The 21,862-nt window shown below is 43.1% G+C and overlaps 1 protein-coding gene across 2 annotated transcripts; it reads left to right on the plus strand.

Annotated features, from left to right (window-relative positions):
* Positions 1-1,641: 1,641 nt before the first annotated feature.
* srek1ip1 (SREK1-interacting protein 1) lies at positions 1,642-6,308 on the plus strand. Of its 2 annotated transcripts, none has more exons than XM_080769420.1 (5): positions 1,642-1,780; positions 3,467-3,514; positions 4,263-4,421; positions 5,022-5,100; positions 5,626-6,308. In XM_080769420.1, exons 1-5 carry the CDS (start codon positions 1,747-1,749, stop codon positions 5,900-5,902), a joined length of 597 nt encoding a protein of 198 aa, XP_080625546.1. In that variant the 5' UTR covers positions 1,642-1,746; the 3' UTR covers positions 5,903-6,308. The 2 variants fall into 2 exon arrangements, with proteins under 2 accessions (XP_080625546.1, XP_080625547.1); XM_080769421.1 differs by having other exon boundaries at positions 5,025-5,100.
* The last annotated feature ends 15,554 nt before the right edge of the window (positions 6,309-21,862 follow it).

Raw genomic sequence — 21,862 nt, forward strand, 5'->3', positions numbered from 1 at the left:
CACATACACACTTCATGTGGCGGTCCTTACCCCAGCCTATCAGGTAGTAGTATACTTCATGTGGGCGGTGCTTACCCCAGCCTATCAGGTAGTAGTACTTCATGTGGCGGTCCTCGCTGAGGTTGACGGTGACCACCTTGCTCCAGAGCAGCAGACCCTCCACCAGCATCCAGCTGAACGCCGCCATGAAGAACAGATGGAGCAGAGCGGCTACCAGCGTGCACGCCACCTGATGCACACACACACACACACACACACACACACACACACACACACACACACACACACACACACACACACACACACACACACACACACACACACACACACACACACACACACACACACACACACACACACACACACACACACACACACACACACACACACACACACACACACACACACACACACACACACACACACACACACACACACACACACACACACACACACACACACACACACACACACACACACACACACACACACACACACCGGACAACTCACCAAAAAGTGCAGACAACTCACCAAAAAGTGCAGACAACTCACCCCGGGGTGAGATGTCTGGACTTTCGGGGTGAGATGTCTTCACTTTCCGGGGTGAGATGTCTTCACTTTCCGGGGTGAGATGTCTTCACTTTCGGGGTGAGATATCCGGTATTCCTCTGTGGCTCTCAGTAATTAGTCTCATGTCGCGCAGCTGCGCATAGTTGCCTATGCCATAAAAAGCATAGGTGAGTTCCAGGCTATGACTATAGAGCACTGAAGTCTGACGTCAATCCACAGGTTCATGTACTTTTTATTTGCATTATAATCCCTATAGGGGGATTTTAGATAGCTTCATATAAGAACTGTGTTTGAAAAATAAACATGTCACCCCGGCCGTTTCACTCATATGGATATGAAGAATCAACTGACTGAGAGAACGCTAATGTTACTGCTACTGAATTAGTTACATTTTTGCTAGAAACAGACTATCATATATGAGTGACTGACTGACTGTTGCAAACGATACAGAGACACCTCCCTGACAATAACGCAGAGACAGCTTGTTCATTTTTGGACCACAACACTTATATGAAAGGATTTTAAGATGAGCCCATGTTGTTCTCCATAGATAAATTACTTCCGCGAACCAGGGGAATCGCCGGGATGACCGGGTTACGTCAGGACTTCAGTGCTCTTATGTCCTCACGTAAGTTATCATAACGACTGGATCATAAACCTGGAATGGTAGACTATGCTTTACCCCATTTGAAAATATATAGTGCCAGGAGGAAAGTAAGGGAAACCCATAAAGAACCATTGTGCATCATTTAGATTAGAATGAGTAAATAATTCTGCTACAACTGTGAACTGTGCAACTGTCTCTAGGTTGGGAACTTTGGGAAGATAGCAGTGGAGAAACGGATAATGATCTATTTCCATACATTTTTTGTAGCCACTGAAATAAGAGTGGCACGTACTACTAAGCTGTTCCTTATTTTTGCTGCATGGGACCTCCTGGAACCACCTCAAGGTGCCCTCTGAGTCCCCGCTCCGCACTTTGGTAACCACTATAATATAATATTCCAGAAGGCCTTGTCTGTTCTCCCATGTGGGGGGGCACTATGCTACAATGACTGTAGTTTCCACCCGGAGTTATTTTGAGGGGGACCAACATAGACGTTTGCTTGGCGCGCTCAGCTAACTAGTAACTATATATTAATCTGCAGATTTCTTTAATTTGTAGCGACTGTGAACATGGCTATCCCAGGCGAGTATCACACGGCGCTAGGTTTGTCTTTGGATCACTGTGTGTACATTGCTAAATGTGGGAATATCACGGTTTAGTAACTCGCTAAAGAGTTATAAACATTTAGCATGGAAGCATTAGCCACAATTCCATAGTTGTGGTATTTATTTGCTGCGTTTGCGGTTACCGTGTATTTATGTGCTTGATTGATTACTTTATATCAACCGTTTGTAAACAGTGCAGTGGTATGATTTTATTTGGATTGTTAAAAGGACAACACAAATCGCCCCGATGTCTTTTCTTTAAGCCCCTTTTCTGCATTTGGGACGTTAGTAAACCGTAAACGCATCCCTTGTTTTCATTGTGGTCCAGACAGTCCCATCATCCACAAACGCGTATATTCACCAGTTTGGCCTTGAAATGTTATAAAGTAGTTTAAGTAGGAATTGAACAATTGCTTTACTTACATTTTGGAGTTAAATGCTGGTTGGTTGCATTGCACACCTCCTGAAGTAATATTGTTCAAACGCCCTTCAATACAAGCTGCAGACAGCACTTCACAATGAGTGCAGAAACAATCATTATTCAGCACGGCTGCATAACATTAAGTGACTGCATTCAATCAAGGCTGCAATTCACATTCTGTCATGCTCTGTACGTGGCATCATGTCCTACAGGTGGCTGCAATTCGCACATGCATGGCGACCATGGCCTAAATAGAAAGTCCAAGCCTATCATCAAAACGTTTTTTATTTTGATTACTACTCGTTTATATGATGTTTTTGCATATATATTATTATTCTGTCAATTAATGTTTCAATTAATTGAATACACGGGACGGGACCCCAATGGAAACAAGCAATAATAGTGTTTTTTTTGGGTCAGATGATTATCCTTTATTATATACTCCTGTCAAAGTGGGCATGGGTGAGGTAGGTTCACTCCCCGAGTGTGTACTGAGTGTGTACAAATGGAACCAAATGGACGGTTCCATTTGTACACTCACAGTTAAAGACCCATAAGGGTCCATTTTGTTCCAAACTATCATTTAGCTGGGGACCCCCTGGAACTCCCTCAAGGACCCCCATTTGGTGCATTAAGAGAAGCACACACTAGGCATACAATCTTGACCCCCTAAATCTAAGGTGGCTCTCATGCCATTTTCATGTCATGGTTTGGGTGAGGGTCCACAACTTGCCCCTTTAAAGGGAATGGTCACTGCAAGACAAATAGACAATACAAAGTTGTTCTTCTGGTTTATTAAATGGATCCCCATTAGCTGACACCGTGGCGACAGCTAGTCTAACTGGTTGATCCCCTTATCCTATTAATGAAACACTGCTGTCCTTGTAGGAGTGGTTCCTTCCAGGATGACAATGGCGCCATCCACAGGGCACTGAGTGTAACCACATTCATTTATGAGTTTGATTGTGGCCTCTACATTTGATCTCGGCCAAATTGAGAACATATGGGAGACCTGTTAGACAGCACTCCATGCACCTCGGCACCATCTTCATAAAAAACAACAATTTAATATATTTTGTTGGAACGATGACTGCCAGTAGAGTAGTACAGTTCCAGAGACTATGTTGTGGTGCACTGAAGCTCTCATGTTGGCCCAACACTGTACTAAGAGAAATGTTGTTATTTTTGTCATTGGACTTATGTCAACTAACAATCAAAACCGCTATTTCCCAGATACTAACTTTACTACACTGTATCCTCCAGGTCCAAATAAAGACACCATCAGAGCTGGATGCAAGAAATGTGGCTACCGTAAGTGTCCATTTGGATAGATGCTGTTGACTTGATCCACATGAACCACCCCCAGCATCCTTAGGCGCGATTCGTACTCCTATTTTAGAGCCGAATAAAAGTCCGTTCGGCGCTGTAGAGCCTACAATGTGACGTCATTTGAAGTTCGGGGGGGGGGCTGGTACCGTCCTAAAGTCGTCTCTTCGGTGCTACTGAAAATTTCTGACGAGCCGAAATCATTTCGGCTCTACAGCGGTAAAATAGGAGTATGAACCGGCCCTTATTCTGGGAAAGCGTTGAGTGAAAATGGCAGCTTGACGAGTTCATATTGCATCACATTGTGAGCTCGTAGATCAGACATTACGAGTTGAGAGATTCAGCAACTTTGCATAAATGTTGCATAGGTGTTAAATTGTCTCTGTTGGGTTTCAGGATTCAAATAAAAGTAGCAGATCCGCAAGCGCCAAACACGGCACGAAGTGTGTTTTGAGCTGCACATTTTGATGAGTTGTCTTTTGTGTGACACTAGTATGATCAAGTAGGCTATTAAATCTACGACAAAACGCAACAAGTTAGCACATGGAGATAATTTATTTGATATGTTTTGAACGGGTAACGCACCTACAGTCAGAGCGCTGTGGTCACATGAAGAGTGCCCTACAGCAACAAAATGTTTTTTGGATGTTATTAGATGTTAAAAAGATTGAATAATCCTAATGTCTACTCCTTTCTGTTGCTCTACCTCTTCCTCCTCCATGTCCCCCCCCAGCCGGTCACCTGACCTTCGAGTGCAGGAACTTTGTGCGCGTGGACCCCCAGAAGGACATCGTCCTGGACGTGAGCAGCACCAGCTCAGAGGAGAGTGACGAAGACGAGACGGTGGTGGCACGCCCTGACAAGCTGGGACGCAGCGGACAGCAATCCAGAGGTCAGAGGAAGTTAGCCATTATTATTAGGGCTGCAGTAGCCTCGTCTCCCAGGCTTATATTTCCGTTCGCATTCGGCTAGTGCAACAGCAGTTAATCAAGCTAGTTGATTTAATCTATAATAGAAAATAGTAAAATACCAATCAATATAATCTATTTTATTAATACATATACTGAGGAGTTACTAATAAAGGTCATTGATTATAAATAATTGGACTCAAAGCACCAATGAGCTGGCCAGATGTATGGAGAACCGGGATGACTGGAAGCAACGATGGAGGGCCCGTCTGAGGACGACCTATAGAATGATATCTACAAGCTCAACATGTCGCTTCGTCATGAGCTTGTAGAATGCTAATTTGCGGCAACTGAGTGAACTTTGTATTCTTGCTCTGAATGAAAACTACTACCATTTTCTAAGAAATACAGAGGTGTTCACAACGTAACTGTGTGAACATTCAAACGACAATCAAACAATGATGCACATTGGTGTTGAAACTTGAAACTGAATGTTACACAGTACGACTTCACTTTAAGAAAACTAAAATGCTGCTGTTCAGTCTTGACTTTGGTGTTTCCTGCAACTTTGTGCTTTGTCATAGTAGATGCTTCACCCAATGACGAAGATCGGAGAGACAAGCACAGACGGAGGAGAAGCAGAGACAGAAGACCAAGAAAGAGGTGTGTGTGTGTTTTTATTTAAAGAGTCCAACCTTTTTTTTCCTATTCTGAAGCCAGTAGATCGTCTATGTCCAACACTGTTACTTTTCAGGATTCAAATTCAAAAGTAGCAGATCTACAAACTCAAAACATGTCGCCACATTTCAAGCTTGTGTGTGTGTGTGGATCAGCTACTTTTGATACTTTTGTGTGATGTGGTAGTATGATCAAGTGGGGGGTGTTAATTTACGGAAAAAAACCACAAACTGTTTAAACATGGCGCGGCAGTTCGATCCCGGGCTCCCCCAGAGTTGGCGTCGAAGTGTCCTTGAGCAAGACTCTGGACCCCTAATTGCTCCTGATGAGCAGGTTGGTGCCTTGCATGGTTTCCTCCGCCATCGGTGTATGAATGTGTTTGTGAATGTAATTGTAATGCACACTCCTTGGATAAAAGCGCTATATAAATGCACCATCTATGGAGAATAGGAGGTTTCTGCCCTGGCAACGAGAGACGATCATCACTCCTGAACATTCTTTGTATTTCAGATCCAACACGTCGTCGAGTGACGACGACGACAGTCCAAAGAAGAAGAAGAAGAAGAAGAAAGAACGCAGCAGGTCTGATTCGTCCAGCGACGAGGAGGAAGACGAGGAGGAGGAGGAAGAGGAGCGGCAGAAGAAGAAGAAAAAAGAGAAGAAAAGCCACAAGAAGAAAAGCAGCAAGAAGCACAAGAAGGAGAGCAAACACAAGAAGAAGCACAAGAAGAAGGAGAAGGAGGCGTCCTCCTCGGACAGCTCCAGCGACTCCTCGGACACTGACTGAGTGAGACGTTATCTGAACTCTCGGGCCTCCCGGTTCCTACTGAGGTGGTTCTCAAAAACCTTTTCATGTCAATCTTTTCCCCCTGTATTTGTCCCCCCATCTGAAAATATGTTTTTTATTTTTTGTATGTATTTACTATTTCAAATAGCTGATGTGTACCGTTCAAGTGGATACCAGCGGCTTTAGATGCTATGTTAACTAATTTATCTCGGGACCACCCCACCCTCCACAAAAATAAAGAAGAAGAATTCTCCAGTCCGCCACTCTGACAGAACTCAATTAGAAAATAAAGTACTCTTATCTGATAGATTAGTCCTCTGATGTATACTTTTTTACTTTCCTTTCCTTTCCTTTTTTTCTTTTTTTCAAGTTCCTGTAAAAAACAATAAAAAAAACCCCAAGGAAATGTGCCTGTTTTCCTTTGAATAAATATGAAGAGGTGGATACATTTTCGGTCAAGTTCAGTAGAGGTGCTTGATCGATTGATCGACCACAGTTTTAAATCAGCAGATTTTCGGTGATCTGCAATTTACCCGATCTGGAGAAACAGATCTTTTATACAAATTTTTTTTTAAGACTTAAGTGGTACAACTTTGCATCTTTATGACAGGCCTAAACATTCTCCCCTTCTCTCCCCCACACACAGGAACAACAGTTTTGACATAATCATTTTGGAAATATTACATTTTTTCCCCTTGCGCACAAGATCGGTATCGGCCGATCGTGAGAAAATAATGCACTACATTGTTCACCATTGATATAGTGTGAACACTTTTTGTGGTTTTTCATAAATTAATGCCGTACTTTATCATAATACAGCGTCACACAAAAGTAGCAGATCCACAAGTCTGAAATCTGAGCTAGCTACTATTTTTTTTATTTGAATCCTGAAAAGTAATTGTTTTGGATATAATGAGGTTTCCACCCAACAGACTATCTTGTTAGTTGCAAGTCATTTTCAACGCAAGTTATCACACAAGATGCCTGTTTTGATCAAATCTGTCTCAGAAGATTGAAATCTAGTTATCAATGCAGCTTTGTTAAAGGGGGAAGCGTGTAGGACCTACAAATATGGGCTGTATCCTTTTTTTTTCTTTTAGATTTGCTTTTACTTTTCTGTCAACACTCACTGCTGCCCTCAGGGAAAAACCTCTATTGGACCATTTATAAAATATAAAAATAATGTTCATCATTCTATTATGATCCCACTTCAGAGAGCTTCTGACGCCATCTAGTGGTTTAGATGTGAATGCTGAGAATGTTGCCATGCTGTTGGATTAAACACTGGCCTTCACTATTATATCTGGATTAACATTAGTTCTCTCAAAGTGTGTGTGTGTGTGTGTGTGTGTGTGTGTGGGGGGGGGGAAGGGGGTCCCCAGCAAAATTAGTTAATTAAGCAATATTACACGAGAGGGGGTGGTTTAACGACATTAATGCACACCTGCGTTGCTGCTGATGTATCCTACTGACTCACCTACCAGTGAGGAGCCCCCACCAGGAGGACATTCATTGTACTCCTCCCGTCCAACACTCCTGTCCCTGCTGACAGGTGCCGCCCCCAGCCGGCAGTGACAAATTCCACTCTCCCTGCCCCCAGCTTCCCTCCCCCGAACACAGGCCAGTTGTGTTTGCACAGACGCCCGACAAAGCCGGATCCAGCACTATGCTGGATTCGAACGGCGGATTCGAACCCACAGGAGGTGGGCAGGGACTTTACCACTGTGCCCACCCGAGCGTTTATTTCTAATGACGAAGGCTGGCACATGGAGACAGACAGACGAGGACAGAGGTACTTGGAGGAGTGTTACAAAACCGCCCTGACAGTTGATCCCGGAGGAGACAGAAGGAGCTGAGTAACACGGCTCCTTGGCACCACGCTGAACACACATGGCACCACCGCCTGTGTCAAGCATCAATCTCACTCAGGAAAAGGTGCTGCACAATTTAATCAAGAGAGAAGCACGATTATCATGTCTACACGCTGAGGAGTACAGTGTGTAGACTGTACTCCTCAGTGTGACACACACACACCCACATAACCCACCCACACACTAGCCCGTTGGAACACGTTGGGGAACACACACACACACACACACACACACACACACACACACTGCCTTCCTTGTTTCCCCAACACGTCAAACATATCACCCCGACAGGCAGCAGTACAACATTACATTTGAATCATTTTGCAGATAGATTGACTGACAATAAACAAAGACAAATATTCACATACAGTAAATAGAGATAGGATGCAAAGAGAACAGCATATAGTGCCTCAAGAGACTGAGGGGTACCCGGTAAACCCCAAACGTACTGTAGGCCTATAGCATCTGTCTACAACGACAGAATGTTGAAACCATATGGGATACCTGCAGGAATCAACATTCTAAATAACAATCTGTACGGTATTGGTGAAACATTAGGATACCAGGTACATTAACCTACAGTAGGCCTATAGCGTCTGTCTACAACGACATGCTATCTAGCAATCTGTACCTTGAAACTATAGGATACCATGCAGGTAAAGGACGTGAGAACAGGTGACCAAGATATGTCTGCAGTGCAGCAAAGAGGCCATATGTTGGAGAGTCACTACTATAGCATCAATGGTATAATAATTGTCTTTATTGTCAGTTTGTCCCCTCAGGGATATTCATCTTCACGGTCTGTTCCAACAGAAAAACACATTCCCAGCACACAACAACATAATGCCAAGACAGTCCCCAGTATACACAAAAAACATCCTATCAGCGAGGCAGTTTGTTTAATGCCGCAATGGCTGAGGGGACAAAACGCACTACTAAAACCAACTTGTCCCCATTTCAAAGTTCTGCATCTTCGTCCAGATGGCATGAGTTCAAAGTTAGGGATGATCATTGTGAGTGCTTAACGTGTGATGGCTTTAGGTGGCAGGACGAAGGGGTACAGAGAGAGTAAAGTGTCTGGGGGTGAGGTGAGTGTCTGGGGGTGAGGTGAGTGTCTGGGGTTGAGGTGAAGTAGTGTTAATTTCTTCGCCAAAATAGAACTATGATGAAAAAATAATGTTCGTCGACTACCTTCTTTCAGTGACAAAAACTAAATGAAAACTAAACTATGAGCACTAAAACGAAGATTACATATATTGACAAGTTCATCGACAAATAAAAACTAGACTAAAATGTTAGAGAGGGAGAAGAGATCCAGTAGAACACATTTGTAGTTAGTTTGGTTGCGCTCGGGTAGCAGATCTACAAGCTCACAACATGCAACCAAGTGTAAAATCAACCATTACGATGCCATCAAGGCCTGCCAAAAAAATCTAACTAAGGCCCGACTAAAATCTTGTGATATTTACTCAACTGAAAATAGACTAAAACTAAAACATTTCAGATGACTAAAATATGACTAAAACTAAAGTAAGGACATTACGTTTTATTCAAAAGACTGACTGTGACTAAAACTAAATCAAAATGTGCTGTCAACATTAACGCAGCATGCCATGGAGCCAATTGGAAACTCCCCGCCTAGCATTCAGGCCTGATTGGTGCTGCTGAGTCACACCGTCCTCAGGGGAGGCGGAAGCACAGACAGGCTCCTGGCACGCTGGAGCAGGACAGCTTCCCAAGCCAATATCAACCCCCGGGGTGTGTGCCTAACATTGGGGCGGGAGCAGAGAGCGTTGGAGGGGCGGCCATCATTTCTTATTTGGTTAAGAACGGTCTAAACAGATCAAATGCCTGGCTACGTCTGTCGTACGCGTACCCTCCTTTTCGTCTGAAGGAAGTAAAAACACGTCTCTCTTTCTTTGGTCCCTGGTCGTGGACGTGGGACGATCGACCTGCAGACCAGACTCAAATTGGCCTCGAAAACGTCCTTGAGAAGTTTCAAATGGATCACTGATCGCCGTTAAATAAAGGTTAAAGAAAATAAATTCACCAGCCATCAGCTAAATTGTAAATTAGACATTTTAAAAGAAGGATCACTCAGAATGCAATGTATAACCTGACAATATTAATGCGTAACCATTCCAACAGTACAGGTTCCAAATCCTTCGATTAAAAAAAGATACCTGGAACATCATCCTAAAAAGTGACAGGTGTTTATAACAGCGCCATTATGTTCACTTTGCCCCAGGTGTGAAGCGTGTACGTACTGTATGTGTGAGTAATATGCGTGGAGGGGCTTATCAACGTAGCCTGGCTAATAAGCCAGACGCGAATCAGCCGGTGGCAATTTAGTCTGGCTTATTAGCCAGGTTATTATCAACGTGCACGTTATGTGCACGTTACGAACGTGCATGTAACATCCTGACATAGCTCTGAGGCCTATAGCTGTGCCTGCTGATACAATCTCAGGAGGATAACGATATGCAGTAGAAAACTTTCAGAAATCTACCGTGCAGTACGTGGTGGAAAGACATTCAGTCTGAGGCCTTTTTATACCAAGAAAGTGGAGCATAATCACTCCAGTCCTTAAATCCTTACACTGGCTGGCTATATTCTGTGTGTCATAGAATTGATTTATAAATGCTGACTGTTGGCCTGTGAAGCTTTGCGAAATGTTTTAGGGGCCAAAATACATTTCTGATCTTGTGCAATGTCATTCATGAACCATCCAGATCTCTCAGGAAAGGACTGCTCTCTATTCTCTCCATTTTAAACACAAAAACGTGGGGAAGGTTCTGGATTTGTAGTGAGTGTGGCCAAGTCATAGACCGTGACGTCACGTATGGGGAGAATGCGGAAGTGCTGTTCTCCTTTGTGGCCGTGATACGCATAGGAGGCCTTGCTATGTTTCACCAGTTTCAAATGAAACCGGCCTCCACCCTCAGGCGGGCTCCAAGCTCCGACAGTCAACCCCGGCCACCCTTGGCCCTCTCTCTCGCTCACTCGCTGCCTTGCTCTCTCCCACAATGTTTCCTGTTAATAACCTGGGTAAAATGTGCGGCATTGGGAGGTAAAGGGGAGACACTTTATTGTGAATGGACAACAGGATGAGGAGAGGTGTTGCTGTGTAATTGTCGAGGGTAATGGCTGTGTGCGATATTGAAACAGTCAAAACTAGCCTGTATCAATAGAATAATTATGTCATAGGTATATGGGGGCCTCATATTTGGTCTTGAAGCGGGCGTCCTGATTCCTAAGGCCGCCCCTGGTGATACGCCACTGCCTTTATCTCTGTGTTTTCAACTCAGCCCTGTGGCTCACGTTAGTGAGTGACCAATCACAGCAGGGCTTTCCTAGAACTGCAGTGATGCTCCCTCTCCCTGAACTTATCCCTACCTCTCTCTCTCTATCTCTCTCTCTCTCAACAAAACGGAACAACACAGACACAACACGGTCAGTGGCCAAAGACATCGCTGTCTGCCTTTGTTAAAAATGTACAGTTTGTGTGTCTCACTCGGACACACGGTATTCACGGAGAATTAAGCTTCTAGTACCCAGAGCCATAGAGTATAGACAGAGTTACACAAACTCCGTTCACTTCATGGGGCCAGTTCAATGGCCCCATGAAGTCTACATACCGGTAGACTTCTATTGGTTTGTCCCTATTTGAAGGCTTCAAATTGGCAGCCCTATTTGAAGGCTTCCAATAGGGACAACCGGAAGTTTACGGAATGCACTGGAGAAAAGGTGGGTCTTAAGCATTGATCCTCAGAAAGAGTTTTGGGGGCCAACAGCACGGCACGGTCACCATGTCCTTATCGTAATGATCTGAAGCTGAGAGATTGGTCTATAAGGGAGGTGCAAGACCGTTTCCCATGTCACTGCATGGTGACATATAGCTTTTATGCACCACATTATGTCATGGTGTGAATCAAGAAGGTAGGATCCAAATGCAGGACAGGGAAGCGCAGAGGCAGAGAAGTCAAAATGCAGGAGGTTTTATTCACCAAAGTCCGGGAACAAGCAACATCACACAACAGAGGAAACCAAGGGACCAAAAATACTACAAAACAAAAGCACAACAGAAAACGTCACGGATCGTGACACATTATCTGGAACAAGCTCTCTGCTGACCCTCTTATTTCTTTCAAAACACAACTGATCTGTTTGCCACTGACTTTGATTGAGATACTTTAGTTTTTTAAATAAATATACCCCCCAAAAAATGACACTAGATGGATTAGTCCATTTTGTAAAAAGAATATTAAATTCAAGGTCCAGAAAGCACCTTGAATTTAGATTCTTCTGGTTCAGTGAAGCTAAGGAGGCTTTGCTTGTGAGCTTGATATCAAAAAGAACATTAAAGTCAGGGTCCAGAAAGCACCTATAGAATAAAGATTCGTCTGGGTCCGCAGAGGTAATGAGGCCTCTTTCAACGACTGGGTAAACAACATTAACCACTTTCATAATCATCCATAACAAAAAAGACAATACTCGGGGAAAACTTTGTAATTGCCCAGATGGTATAAGAGGACGAATGGATGGATTGCGAGATGATGTTGGAAATGAAGTCAGGAGAATGCCGTGGAGTGTAGCCACGGCAATCCAAGCAGATGCTGTCGGCAACAACGCAACAAATTGGGGTTTGTCTGCATCAAACAGCTCATTGGCTTTTATTAAGCCCGCTGTGATGCGGAGGTAAGCGGAGGGGAAATGAGACTGGGAGCCATTTAAATGGAAATGAGACGGTCAGAGACAGCCTATACGGAGTCTTCAAGCGTCAGTTCAGCCTCCTCGCGGCCGTTACAGGGCCATGAGGCGTGGCAATTGATCTCCCTATAGCAGTCGAAAACACTTGTTTGCCGAACATTGTGTGGGGAGCAAAATGTGTTCGGCAGTATGATTGTACCGCAGGGGGTATTAACCCATTCTGAACGGGAACCCAGTTTGGTTTTAGCATCATGTTATGCTTTAGCTATTGAAAAATAGCAGATCTACAAGCTCATAGCGCGCCACCGAGTGGCGCGCTACGAGCTTGTAGGTCTACTATTTTTGAAAAATCGAAGAACGACTGACATTTTTAGAATCTGATCTCAGGTCAGAATGGGTTCATCAGACCAGTGTGTGTCCAGTGGAAACCTCGTATGAATCTGATCTCAGGTCAGAATGGGTTAACAGCCGGTGTAATATGTTTTCTTCTCTTGCTTCTTGATTGTCTGGGTGATATTGTAGCCTGCCTAACCTCAGGCTTTTGCCTCGAGAAGTCGTCAGCGTGTTGTCATCGCTCACGTCGAGGAGTCATAATAGCCTAAGTGTAATCGAGATATAATCGATCCCATAGGATAGGGCATGTGAAAGTTCAGAAACACTGAAAATAGCAGATCTACAAGCTCATGACGTGTGGCAATGCGACGAGTTGTGAGCTCGTAGATCTGCTATTTTCAGTTGTTTGCATGGCTCCAGATTAGAAGATTGACATATTGACATCCCTCAGCCATGATGTACAAGCATAGGCTACACTCTGTCCCCAATTCAAGTTATCCAATCCAACCCATTGTCTGAGTGCCAATTAGGCAGTGAGCAAGAGTCATTCATTTATAATGAGCGATTAGTGAGGACCAAATACATGAACATTGGGTTTGTGTGTGCGTGCGTGTGGCACAAGGATTATTAAAACATTTTTTTCTTAACATTATACATTTAGATCAATTATTATCTTCATCTTCCTCAGCATGATCTTCCTTTGAGTCATCTTCCTTTGAGGAGTCATCTTCGTTAGTCATCTTCGTTACAGTCAATCTTCGTTCGAGTCGTATTCGTTCGAGTTGTATTCGTTCGGGTCATCTTCGTTACAGTTAATCTTCGTTCGAGTCGTATTCGTTCGAGTTGTATTCGTTCGGGTCATATTCGTTCGAGTCATATTCGTTCGAGTCGTATGCGTTTGTCATCTTCGTTTGATTCATCTTCGTTTGAATCATCTTCGTCAGCCTCATCTACCACAGCGATATCTTCGTCAGACTCAACTTTGTCAGCCGTATCTATAGACAATTCCACAGAACCTGTTCCATGGATTACACCTCCGTAATGGCCACACCCGGAGCACCCCTCCGTGGGGTGCCCTATAGTATAGGTTAGGGTTAGGGTTAGGGTTAGGGTTACCCGACAGCAATCTCAGAATCTCTACGTCAGAATCATCTTCGTCAGAATAATCTTCGTCAGAATAATCTTCGTCAGAATAATCTTCGTCAGAATCATCTTCGTCTAAATCTCTTTCAGGCCCAAGTACGTCAAAATCATCTTCGTCGTACGGCCATCCACCACCTTCAAAGAATCAAAGAAGAATTTTAGTGTCAATGGTCAAAAGCCCACAGCAAGAAAGAGATTGGTTGAAAATGGTTTACTCTTACTTTTTATTTGCAAAATGTCCAAAACAAATTTTAGGCACTTAAGGCAGATTCATGCTTTCACACAATTACGGAAGTATTAAAAATAGCTTATCGACAAGCACACAATGGGTCAAACACACACGATCTCAAGGCACATCTGAACTCACAGCACACTAGTGTGTCTCAGTCACATGTGAACTAGTCAGTCAGCACACCGTTTGAGAATCACTGACTAGACCAGAGTCAAAACGTGTCGCATTGCGACACGTTTTGAGCTTGTAGATCAGCTATTTTTGAATTTTATTTTGCTATATTTGTATTGAAATCCTGAATTATATATATTTATTTGCTATTTTTTTTATTGGAATCCTGAAAAGTTTATTGTATTTGTTTTCACATCCATTTTGTTAAACTCATGTGAACTCAACTTTACTCAAACTCAGTCTTTACGTATTTAAATTAAAATACAAGTACTAGTAACATTTCAATAGAGGGTATGCGCGTGGCATCATCATCAAACCAGGAAGTTATGCAGGAACGCCCACTGAGTGGAAAAAACTACTTTCCTGGCCTTGACAGCCCATACATCCAAACAGAAAAGTCATATCTGATTGCATTAAACAACGTTAAACAATGTTAAACTCACTTTGCATGTTGCTGTGCCACTCGATGTGCCACTCGATGTGCCATTCACTTTAAGCATGTGCAATTGTGCATACCCTCTATACTATAGTCATTAAGCTACTAATAAAGACTGAAGTAATTAAAGTGGGTCATGTTTGCATGATTGGAATTGTAACAGCTAAAAATCTATAATATATCAGTATTCCGATATTAACCTGTGTGCCGCATGAAGTCGAAGCGAGGATACAGCATTGGTTGAGGAGAGACACTTACTTGGCTGAGTCCGCACAGGTCCAGGAGAGACCGGCTGGACCAGGAGAGGGATCAGTAGTCCAGGAGAGACCGGCTGGACCAGGAGAACCAGGATGGACACAGGGATCAACAAACACATCTTCATCTACAAACAGCAACGATGGAGAACACACAAGTCCATTATGTATCGACACACGACGGTCCTACTTATGTAAGTAATACGTATAAATATATGATCATGTTTGTTTGACAAAGTGTTATAGCGTTAGCCTGTATTCTGCTTTTCATGGTGCTAAACTAAAGTCAGCTAAAATGAACATGGAAATGGACTCACCGTTGCAGCTTGTGTTTGTCCCGTTGACTTGTTGCTTCTGAGCTGAATGTCAGTCAGAATGAGGAGCTGGACTTATAAAGGCTCACCATGAGGCCGTACTGTATGTCCTATTCATGCTCCAGTTTTAGGTGATAAGGTGACCAGTGAGTCAAACCATGTGTTGGGCTGAGCGCTGACTCACTTATCAAACGGTCATGTTGTAGTTTTCGGTGGTCACCTTATCACCTAAAACTGCTGCATGAACAGACCTTAACTGTGACACCATAGTTTATCAGGACACTGCATGTCCAAGGATGACAGTAGGAGAACAGCTGCTCTGATTGGTTTACTGAAGTCACGATGCCACGATTGTAGATCTGATAATATCGTGAACATTTTTGCAAATCTTAAAACATAATACTTTGCTTCTGGCGGTCCCTGGGACAGGATATTTTGAGATGGGGGTCCGCAGCCAAATACATATACTTTTGGGAGTCCTCAATATGAAGTACCACTGATGAAAAGCGCAGGTCTTAAAGGGTCAAGTAGGGCCAGTGGTTTTCAAAGCTTTTCAGGAAAAAGGCTCATTATTTATTCAGCATTTGAGCCAACCACCACCATTTGATGAGATAGAGTTTTGCGTGTCTTAACCCATTCTGACCTGAGATCAGATTCATACGAGGTTTCCACTGGACACACACTGGGTCTGATTAACCCATTCTGACCTGAGATCAGATTCTAAAAATGTCAGTCGTTCTTCGATTTTTAAAAAATAGCAGACCTACAAGCTCATAGCGCGCCACTCGGTGGCGCGCTATGAGCTTGTAGATCTGCTATTTTTCAATAGCTAAAGCATGACATGATGCTAACACCAAAATGGGTGCCCGTTCAGAATGGGTTAAGTACCAGATCTTATTCCCTAACTTGAGTAAACTAAAGACCTGGAGGCGTGATCAATGCTCTTTGGCCACTCAGAATAGCCAAATGGCATTGATCACGCCTCCAGGTCTTTAGTTTACTCAAGTTAGGGAATAAGACCTGGTACTTAAGACACGCAAAATACAGCCCTAGTCTCTCAGACCCAAAAACAAAATAATATTATGTTGTTGGATAAGATTTATTATAATTATGAGAAGTATTGATGTTGGTACCATTAGGAGAGATAACAGGCAGACGTTGATTAAAATAACAATCCGTCTACATTCTCTAATCGTGTCGACTAATGCAGATTGTTTAACAATAATGTAACCAAATGAACCCGTAAGAGTCCAAATGGGGTCCATTTGGTTTCACGTTACACTCTGAAGAGTTAAAGATCTAATAAGGGTCCATTTGGTTACCAACTCTCCATCATTTAACTGGGGACCACCTGGAACCTCCTCGAAGGACCACTGGTTGAAAACCACCGCCTTAGGCAATAACGCAATTGTAGATCTGCTATTTGTATTATATTCCTGCACCCTCAGAATATTGATGCTGGCGTTCAGGCGAGTATAATTTGATTGCAAATGACAATACTTTTGTAGTATCACTCAAACTATCAGACGTTTACTTGTAAAAGAGTAGCCTACTTCTACATTATGGTAGCCTATTGGTATTTTTACTTTTACACATTTAAAATAATGTGCAGTAGTTCTGTGATCACTGCATGAGAGATAAAGAAAGGAGTTGGTAATGATACAGTAGACAAGAAACCATGTTCTACAATGTATTGTATTGTACTTCAACAGTTACATTTAGTATCTTTGATGTCCTGATAAAACTGTGCTTGTGTTCAATGAGGCACTATACTCTCTCTGCAATCTATTCATGGGATTATTTTGGGATTATTTTGGGATTATTTTGGGATTATTTTGTACCTTGGTGTTTGCTGACTAGAGTTCATTCCACAAAACATGACTGAACGTGACTGAAAGTACCAAACACAGAATGTCGCATTTCACCCCCCCCCCCCCCCCCCCGCCAAATAACTACACGATGTGTATTATTATTTTTGTCTCCACCAGGCCGAAAGCATGGGGAGAGAGTATGTTTAGGACTCAGTCCGTGTGTGTGTGTGTGTGTGTGTGTGTGTGTGTGTGTGTGTGTGTGTGTGTGTGTGTGTGTGTGTGTGTGTGTGTGTGTGTGTGTGAGTGTGTCCGTCCATCATAATTGGCAACATTGGCTTTCAAAGTCCTTTTATGGACCAAAATAAAATCTATCTATCTATCTATCTATCTATCTATCTATCTATCTACGGTATGTACTTAAGCCTTACTGTGTTGCCCCCGGGCAGCTGATATATACAGTACATGATTGCACACATTGTAACACATTGTGAACTTGTAGATCAGCAATTATTAAAAAAAAAGTGTATCCTTGACTGTTTGAGAATAATGAGAAGCATTGTCATAGATGATAGAGGTCACATTATGTCACCATAAGATATGTGAGTCACTCATAACAGATAAAGAGAAGCTCAGGGAATGATCCAGTACGAATAAGGTGTACAATACAACATGATGTTCTACACTGTAGATGAAGATGTACTTCAACACTCTAATGCTGTGTGTCTCTGATGTCCTGATAAAACTGTGATCAGGACTGTTACGTCACCGGATGCAACATAAGTTACTTGATGGGAGCGAAACACGTCATCTTTCATAGTTATTTATTTACCCACAAAAGTTCAAAGTAAAAAAAATATATGACGACCGTCGAGCCGATTCTACTCTATGGCTCCGAGACATGGACACTTTCAAATAAATTAGAGAAACGGTTGGATGGCACTTACACCCGCCTTCTAATGTCAGTGCAAAATCTGTCTTGGAAGAGCCACCCATCGACTGATCTAATATACGGCAACCTTCCCCGTGTTTCTACACTGGTCCGATCCAGAAGAACACAGTTTGCTGGCCACTGCTACAGAGCTGAGTGAAATCCATGATCTCGACTGCGGTCGAAAGATGATGCTAAACCAAGGTTTGTCCCATGATACAACACTGCACAGTATTTGTGCTGATAAGTACTATATGCAGTGAGTTGATGGTAATCTAATCTAATCTAATCTAATCTAATCTAATCTAATCTAATCTAATCTAAACCACAATGTTTAAATGTTTCCTTTCCGGTCATACAGTCTGGACCACGACCATGAGCACGCGATTAAGCGGACGTGAAGCCTCCTCCCCGCTTCCGTTTCGTCATTTCAGCTGCGCAAATTAATCCTAATGTGAATCGAAATCATCTAAGCATAATTATGTAGCTTGCTGCTTACCAGAAATGGATGTTAAAAAGAAAAATGTAAAGATATTATATTAAAATATATATTAAAATATATTTCCGTGAACGGAAATAAAAGCTCGGATATCGGGAGGTGTAGTTCCAGACAGCATTAGGAGATTGTGTACTATAGTTGTCTGGTTACGCAAGACTTACCCACTGGTCCGTCGGTGCCGTTACTCCTCTGCGGTCCACTAGGGGTGCTGTTGTTCCTCTGCGGTCCATAAGGGTAGCAGCCTCGGTAACTGGATGATGGAGAGTGAGGTGGGGAACTGCATGCACGGCGACGTTTCCTTTGTACACACAGTAAAATGGTGCATTTATTTTTTTTAAATATATTTTTTATCCCACGATTTTGTAACCCATTTTTCACCCCTGTGTCAATCATCTAATGTGATCCTGGGCTCTACACACCCTCCGCCAACCTGGGGAGAGCAACGGACTTAACTCATGCTTCCTTCATGCCTGAGTGTCCAAGTTGCTCCTTTACACCTGACAGGGGGGAGTTTCCCTGGTTGGACGTAGCGCGTGGAAGGGACACGTTATTCCAACCAGTTCCTTTCCCCTCCAAAATGGTGCATTTATATAGCGCCTTTATCCAAGGCGCTTTACATAGATTGTGCATTACATTCACCCATTCACACACACACATTCATACACCAATGGCGGAGGAAACCATGCAAGGCACCGACCTGCACATCAGGAGCAATTAGGGGTTCAGTGTCTTGCTCTAGACACTTCGACACTAACTCTGGGGGAGCCCGGGTTCGAACTGGCAACCTTGCGGTTACCATCCGGCCACTCTACCCCTGAGCCACCGCCACTGTAAAACATGTTAAGAGGTACAGTACATATTAAGTGCGCCCCCTGCTATTTGTAACGACAGCTTCAATGCACTTCTTGCATGAAGACACAAGGCTCAGACACAACACAAATATGTTTACAGTATAATGTTCACAAAGAGGATACATTTATTACACAATTATACACACGACATTGTAGACAGAAATGGTACCATTATGTCCATACACGGACAAATGTGTGTCTGTGGCAAGGACTTGTTCTTGTCTGTGGCAATTTTTACATTTTCTGTCTTACATCATAATGTTCTTATTTTTTATCATAAGACCCACTTATTGAATGTCAACTCTCCCAAGTTTTCATCAGAATACTGTATGTAGAGGCCTATGACGCTTACTTACTACGACACTATGGCAAATTAGGAGTCCAAGTCCAACTAGTACTAGTGGTTCTCAAAGTTGTATTTGCAAGGACCCCCCCTTAACCCTGCGATGTACAAATGGAATCAAATGGACCTGTGAGGACAAATAACCCAAAGTGAACTGTGAAAGCAAAGCGCTGACAGCACCGCTACACCGTCCGTTACATATGGCTGCAAGCATGAATAAGAAGATGATACCGTCTGTGCTGACCGATGCGTTTCACTGCAGAAAAAAAAAGAAAAAGAAAAAAGAAGCACGACCGATGTCTTCCCACAGAAACGGAATTAATTATAAAACAATAATAATCCCGCTTTGCGTTGCCACGTCGGTGGGAAGACCAGCCCAAGCTGAGAGATGGCGCCATGCAGTTTACGCGTCTCTCGAAACCGCTGTTGAAATATTATTTCAGAGGCAGTGCCGTCCCTACTAGCACCTTGGAACACGGCGCTGCTGCTGCTGCTGCTCCAAGCGGGCTAACCCATTCTGACCTGAGATCAGATTCATATACGAGGTTTCCACTGGACACACACTGGTCTGATTAACCCATTCTGACCTGAGATCAGATTCTAAAAAATGTCAGTCGTTCTTCGATTTTTCAAAAATAGCAGACCTACAAGCTCGTAGCGCGCCACTCGGTGGCGCGCTACGAGCTTGTAGATCTGCTATTTTTAAATAGCTAAAGCATAACATGATGCTAACACCCAAAACGGGTTCCCGTTCAGAACGGGCTAAAGGGAGCAGGTCACAGAGGCCATGCAGTGCATTTGCTACCAATTTAGTTCCCCTGCTTGCATCTTAGATTTCGCACCCCTCTTCCTCTCCGGCGGGCCCCAGAATGAGGCCCTTTGCCGTAGCCAAAATGACAGTGGTGGGAAAAGTAGCCTATACTCACATTTTGTTCAAGTAAAAATACCAATACTGCAATGTAGAGAGATGCTCCGTTACAAATAAAAGTACGTAGACTAAGTACAAAAGTATATTGGCATTAAAGTACCAAAAGTAGAAAGTACTCAATCATTATGTCCCATTTCACAATTTTGTTTTTGCAAATAGCAGATCGACAAGATTGTACATTGTGAGCTTGTAGATCTGCTATTTTTAAATTGCCAACATGTATATTGAGCTGAAGTGGTTAATATATGTTTTGTAATAATAATCAACATTTACAAAGTAATAGTACGTTTTCAAATAAGTGTAGTAGTAGTAGTGGAGTAAAAGTACAATATTTGCCTCTGAGATGTAGTCGATCCGTATACGTAAATGTATTGAAATTTGGAAAGTAGTAGTAGTAGTAAAAGTACCTCAAAGTTGCACTTGAGTACAGTACTTGAGTTCATGTACTTCATGTTCTTGCCAAATGACCGCTAGGATAAATAGACAACAGGCTACACGTGTCACGAGCCCAGCCAAAACGGGAGGCTGTAATAAATACCACATAGCTTTACAGGAACGCGTGATCGACGAATTCTCCCCGAAAAACCTGCCGGGATAAGAAAACGAGGAGGCCGAATAGGGGGTGAGCTTCTGTTCATCGCTCTCTTCCTTTTCTTTTTTTGCTCCTGGAGGCCTGTTATTATCGGTCCGAGTTCCAGGGTTCCCATATCCCCGAGCAGCGGAGCCTGTTCATACAAACCCTGAGGTTTAGTGGTTTGATTGCCCGTGGCTGACTGGGTGGCTTTCACCGGGGAATTAGGGCTGGGTCGCGCTGCTGGACCACGATCAGCGACCGCTCTAATGCTAACCTGTGCTGGATATCCAGAAGAGATGAGTGCTTTGGGATGTTATCTCTGTATTTAATGTCCGTCGTCATCCGTTATCAACACCATTCCGTATTCAGTATGGACATTTCCACACACTGACGTTGTTGTCAGCCATTGTTGGTCCCATTCTCCAATTATTATTATTATTATAATTATTATATTAATTATTATAATATTATAATTATTATTATTATTACTAACCATTCCAACTAGTACGAGTGATAGTACAGTGGTTCTCAAATGTTTTATTTGCAAGGACCCCCTTAACTC

Source organism: Protomyctophum bolini, assembly GCF_963924005.1.
Source record: "Protomyctophum bolini genome assembly, chromosome: 8".
In the NCBI taxonomy this organism is placed as follows: Eukaryota; Metazoa; Chordata; class Actinopteri; order Myctophiformes; family Myctophidae; genus Protomyctophum; species Protomyctophum bolini.

Excerpts from the sequence above, each read along its gene's own strand:
- srek1ip1 (XM_080769420.1), top strand. The coding sequence starts at position 1,747 with ATGGCTATCCCAGGCGAGTATCACACGGCGCTAG. Across the intron at positions 1,781-3,466 it reads CGAGTATCACACGGCGCTAG|GTCCAAATAAAGACACCATC; the intron begins GTTTGTCTTTGG and ends TGTATCCTCCAG. Across the intron at positions 5,101-5,625 it reads GACAGAAGACCAAGAAAGAG|ATCCAACACGTCGTCGAGTG; the intron begins GTGTGTGTGTGT and ends TTTGTATTTCAG.